General features: G+C 42.1%; 1 protein-coding gene across 2 annotated transcripts in view; it reads left to right on the top strand.

The window, feature by feature from the left end:
- Nucleotides 1–5,811, top strand: part of eif5b (eukaryotic translation initiation factor 5B) — a 14,860-nt gene continuing 9,049 nt past the window's right edge. Inside the window, exons 1-8 of one of the 2 annotated variants that reach the window (XM_034548716.1) lie at nt 1–115; nt 3,658–3,774; nt 3,874–3,937; nt 4,095–4,250; nt 4,327–4,780; nt 5,343–5,464; nt 5,549–5,626; nt 5,699–5,811. The exon at nt 5,699–5,811 is cut by the window's right edge and continues 38 nt beyond it. In XM_034548716.1, coding sequence (XP_034404607.1) covers nt 81–115; nt 3,658–3,774; nt 3,874–3,937; nt 4,095–4,250; nt 4,327–4,780; nt 5,343–5,464; nt 5,549–5,626; nt 5,699–5,811 — 1,139 coding nt within the window. In that variant the 5' untranslated portion in view covers nt 1–80. Of the gene's footprint in view, nt 154–3,657; nt 3,775–3,873; nt 3,938–4,094; nt 4,251–4,326; nt 4,781–5,342; nt 5,465–5,548; nt 5,627–5,698 lie in introns of both variants that reach the window. The other variant, XM_034548725.1, reaches the window with a different exon arrangement.

Below are 5,811 nucleotides of genomic sequence, written 5' to 3'. Positions count from 1 at the left end.
TTTTCAATAGATGATCTCTGATGTGAGCCCGTTGTGAGAACCAAAGAACCGGAGAACCGGAGAACCGCCGCGGCAGCAGGATGGGCAAGAAGCAGAAGAAATCCGGAGAGGACAGGTAGAGAAACAGCACCTGTGCACGCGGACACCGGACAGGTGTGAACCCTCAACATCCGGGTCTGTCAGCCCGCCGCTAGCTTAGAAGCTAACCACGAGAAACCAGCATGCTAGCATGTTAGCTTAGCATCAGGCTGATCCATCTGCTCTTTAATCGGCCTCTGACCGAACACGAGCTCCAATGTTCCGGTAAACAGCCGGTAAACCACGTGTTGAGTGAGGCTACGCTAGTTGTTAGGGCTGCTGTAACGGGTACTAATACACTGAATATACAACCTACTAGTAGTAACACCAGGTACTAATACACTGAATATACAACCTACTAGTAGTAACACCAGGTACTAATACACTGAATATACAACCTACTAGTAGTAACACCAGGTACTAATACACTGAATATACAACCTACTAGTAGTAACACCAGGTACTAATACACTGAATATACAACCTACTAGTAGTAACACCAGGTACTAATACACTGAATATACAACCTACTAGTACTAACACCAGGTACTAATACACTGAATATACAACCTACTAGTAGTAACACCAGGTACTAATACACTGAATATACAACCTACTAGTAGTAACACCAGGTACTAATACACTGAATATACAACCTACTAGTAGTAACACCAGGTACTAATACACTGAATATACAACCTACTAGTAGTAACACCAGGTACTAATACACTGAATATACAACCTACTAGTACTAACACCAGGTACTAATACACTGAATATACAACCTACTAGTAGTAACACCAGGTACTAATACACTGAATATACAACCTACTAGTAGTAACACCAGGTACTAATACACTGAATATACAACCTACTACTAGTAACACCAGGTACTAATACACTGAATATACAACCTACTACTAGTAACACCAGGTACTAATACACTGAATACACAACCTACTACTAGTAACACCAGGTACTAATACACTGAATATACAACCTACTAGTAGTAACACCAGGTACTAATACACTGAATATACAACCTACTACTACTAACACCAGGTACTAATACACTGAATATACAACCTACTACTAGTAACACCAGGTACTAATACACTGAATATACAACCTACTACTAGTAACACCAGGTACTAATACACTGAATATACAACCTACTAGTAGTAACACCAGGTACTAATACACTGAATATACAACCTACTAGTACTAACACCAGGTACTAATACACTGAATATACAACCTACTAGTAGTAACACCAGGTACTAATACACTGAATATACAACCTACTACTAGTAACACCAGGTACTAATACACTGAATATACAACCTACTACTAGTAACACCAGGTACTAATACACTGAATATACAACCTACTAGTAGTAACACCAGGTACTAATACACTGAATATACAACCTACTACTACTAACACCAGGTACTAATACACTGAATATACAACCTACTACTAGTAACACCAGGTACTAATACACTGAATATACAACCTACTAGTACTAACACCAGGTACTAATACACTGAATATACAACCTACTAGTACTAACACCAGGTACTAATACACTGAATATACAACCTACTACTAGTAACACCAGGTACTAATACACTGAATATACAACCTACTACTAGTAACACCAGGTACTAATACACTGAATATACAACCTACTAGTAGTAACACCAGGTACTAATACACTGAATATACAACCTACTAGTAGTAACACCAGGTACTAATACACTGAATATACAACCTACTACTAGTAACACCAGGTACTAATACACTGAATATACAACCTACTACTAGTAACACCAGGTACTAATACACTGAATATACAACCTACTAGTAGTAACACCAGGTACTAATACACTGAATATACAACCTACTAGTAGTAACACCAGGTACTAATACACTGAATATACAACCTACTACTAGTTACACCAGGTACTAATACACTGAATATACAACCTACTACTAGTAACACCAGGTACTAATACACTGAATATACAACCTACTACTAGTTACACCAGGTACTAATACACTGAATATACAACCTACTACTAGTAACACCAGGTACTAATACACTGAATATACAACCTACTACTAGTAACACCAGGTACTAATACACTGAATATACAACCTACTACTAGTTACACCAGGTACTAATACACTGAATATACAACCTACTACTAGTAACACCAGGTACTAATACACTGAATATACAACCTACTACTAGTAACACCAGGTACTAATACACTGAATATACAACCTACTAGTACTAACACCAGGTACTAATACACTGAATATACAACCTACTAGTAGTAACACCAGGTACTAATACACTGAATATACAACCTACTACTAGTTACACCAGGTACTAATACACTGAATATACAACCTACTACTAGTAACACCAGGTACTAATACACTGAATATACAACCTACTACTAGTTACACCAGGTACTAATACACTGAATATACAACCTACTAGTACTAACACCAGGTACTAATACACTGAATATACAACCTACTAGTAGTAACACCAGGTACTAATACACTGAATATACAACCTACTAGTACTAACACCAGGTACTAATACACTGAATATACAACCTACTAGTAGTAACACCAGGTACTAATACACTGAATATACAACCTACTAGTACTAACACCAGGTACTAATACACTGAATATACAACCTACTAGTAGTAACACCAGGTACTAATACACTGAATATACAACCTACTAGTAGTAACACCAGGTACTAATACACTGAATATACAACCTACTAGTAGTAACACCAGGTACTAATACACTGAATATACAACCTACTACTAGTTACACCAGGTACTAATACACTGAATATACAACCTACTACTAGTAACACCAGGTACTAATACACTGAATATACAACCTACTACTAGTAACACCAGGTACTAATACACTGAATATACAACCTACTACTAGTTACACCAGGTACTAATACACTGAATATACAACCTACTACTAGTAACACCAGGTACTAATACACTGAATATACAACCTACTACTAGTAACACCAGGTACTAATACACTGAATATACAACCTACTACTAGTTACACCAGGTACTAATACACTGAATATACAACCTACTACTACTAACACCAGGTACTAATACACTGAACAAGCTGCTCTCAGATCAGTGGTTCTGCCCAGGTGGCTGATGGGAAACAAAAGGCCTCTGAAAAGTGTCCAGTCGGCTTTTCATTGTGTTGAAGACAAAGAGAATTGATCCCGCTGGTCACGTGACCAGAGTTATTGATCCCTCTGGTCACGTGACCAGAGTTATTGATCCCTCTGGTCACGTGACCAGAGTTATTGATCCCTCTGGTCACGTGACCAGAGTTATTGATCCCTCTGGTCACGTGACCAGAGTTATTGATCCCTCTGGTCACGTGACCAGAGGGATCAATAACTCTGGTCACGTGACCAGAGTTATTGATCCCGCTGGTCACGTGACCAGAGTTATTGATCCACTATCGGGTCCTGATCAGCAGTGTCTTGTTATTGCTCCTCAGCTCCAAAGATGACGGCGTGGACATCGACGCTCTGGCTGCAGAGATCGAAGGAGCCGGAGCCCAAAAGGAGCCGAAAGGAAAGAAGAAGAAGAAAGGAGCCAAGAAGGAGGACTTCAAGTACGACACTCTTCCTCCTCCTCATCTTCCTCCCTCTCCTCTTCCTCCTCTTCATCATCTCTCTCTTCCTCCCTCTAACTCTTGTTTCACCTCCTGCAGTGAGGACGACATCCTGAAGGAGCTGGAGGAGTTGTCTCTTGAGACTCAGGGAGGTAAAGCAAAGGTATATAATCACGTTATTATTAAAATAATATATACATTTTATCATAATATATGTACTATATGTATGTATTATATATATATATATATATATATATATATATATATATATATATATATATATATATATATACACACACACAGTTTATTTTCCTCTTCAGGAAGCTGTGGAGAGCGTCGAGCCTCCCAAACCAGAGAAGAAGAAGACCAGGAAGGGGAGGAAAGGCGGGGCCGGCCCTGAGGATGAGGAAGATGAAGGACGAGAACCTCAGGCTGATGAAGAGCAGAGGAACGGAGAGCAGAAAGACAACAAGAAGGTGAGCAGTCCCAGTTCTGGTCCACAAGGTCTTCATGGTATTTGGCCCTTCTGAGCGTCCGTACTTTCTCCTCCAGGCTCCTCCCTCCGACTCCGAGGAGGAATGCTCACGGCCTCTCCAGACCAAGGGAGGCCCAAAGGAAGAGGAGGACCAAGACCTGAGAGGAGGAGGAGGAGGAGGAGGGGAGGAGGAGCACGGGTCAGAAGATGACAAGGAGGGGGAGTTCACCTACAGGACCGAGAAGAAGAAGAACAAAGGTAAAGCGAAGCCGGACAGCGAGGAGGAGGAGGAGCCGGAGGAAGAGGAGGTCGGAGGCTTCAAGATGAAGACAGCGGCGCAGAAGAAGGCAGAGAAGAAGGAGAGGGACAAGAAGAAGAAGGAGGAGGAGAGGATGAAGCAGAAGAAGCTGAAGGAGAAGGAGGAGCCACAGAAGGAGGCGGAGAAGAAGGAGCCGGAGGCCCTGCCCCCTCAGGAAGCTCCACCTGCAGCAGCGGAGGAGGAACAGGAAGAGGCGGAGCCAGCAGGTGAAGGTAAGACGGTACTAGTAACATCAGGTACTAATACACTGAACAAGCTCCTACTACTAGTACAGGTACTAATACACAAACTACTACTAGTACATGCACTAATACACTGAATATACAAACTGCTACTAATACAGGTACTAATACACTGAATATACAAACTGCTACTAATACAGGTACTAATACACTGAATATATAAACTGCTACTAGTACAGGTACTAATACACTGAATATACAAACTGCTACTAGTACAGGTACTAATACACTGAATATACAAACTGCTACTAGTACAGGTACTAATACACTGAATATACAAACTGCTACTAGTACAGGTACTAATACACTGAATATACAAACTGCTACTAGTACAGGTACTAATACACTGAATATACAAACTGCTACTAATACAGGTACTAATACACTGAATATATAAACTGCTACTAGTACAGGTACTAATACACTGAATATACAAACTGCTACTAGTACAGCTACTAATACACTGAATACACAACCTAGTACTAGTAACACCAGGTAACCCATTCTTCTTCTGCTGTGCTTTCTCTGGCAGAGGAGGTTGAAGGCGACAAGAAGAAGAAGAAGAAGAAGAAGGGGGAGAAGGAGGAGAAGAAGAAGGGACCCAGCAAGGCCACGGTGAAGGCCATGCAGGAGGCGCTGGCCCAGATGAAAGAGGTAGGTGCATTCTGGGAAACGTAGTCCTGAGGCAATGCACATTCTTCCTCTGTGGTGGTTGTCAGCGTTGTGTTGTCCCCGCAGGAGGAGGAGACGGCCAAGAGGGAGGAGGAGGAGCGCCTGGTGAGGCTGGAGGAGATGGAGAAGGAGAGGCTGGAGCAGGTAACGCAGCACCTCCTCGTCAGCATCGGCTCGTCTACCTGACCCCTCTGACCTTTGACCTGCCCCCAACAGGAGCGCCTGGAGCAGGAGCGCAAGGAAAAGAAGAAGCAGAAGGAGAAGGAGAGGAAGGAGCGCCTGAAGAAGGAGGGCAAGCTGCTCACGAAGACCCAGAGGGAGGCGCGGGC

The sequence above is a fragment of the Cyclopterus lumpus genome, chromosome 2, assembly GCF_009769545.1.
Source record: "Cyclopterus lumpus isolate fCycLum1 chromosome 2, fCycLum1.pri, whole genome shotgun sequence".
In the NCBI taxonomy this organism is placed as follows: Eukaryota; Metazoa; Chordata; class Actinopteri; order Perciformes; family Cyclopteridae; genus Cyclopterus; species Cyclopterus lumpus.
This window is presented reverse-complemented; position numbering and strand designations above follow the sequence as displayed.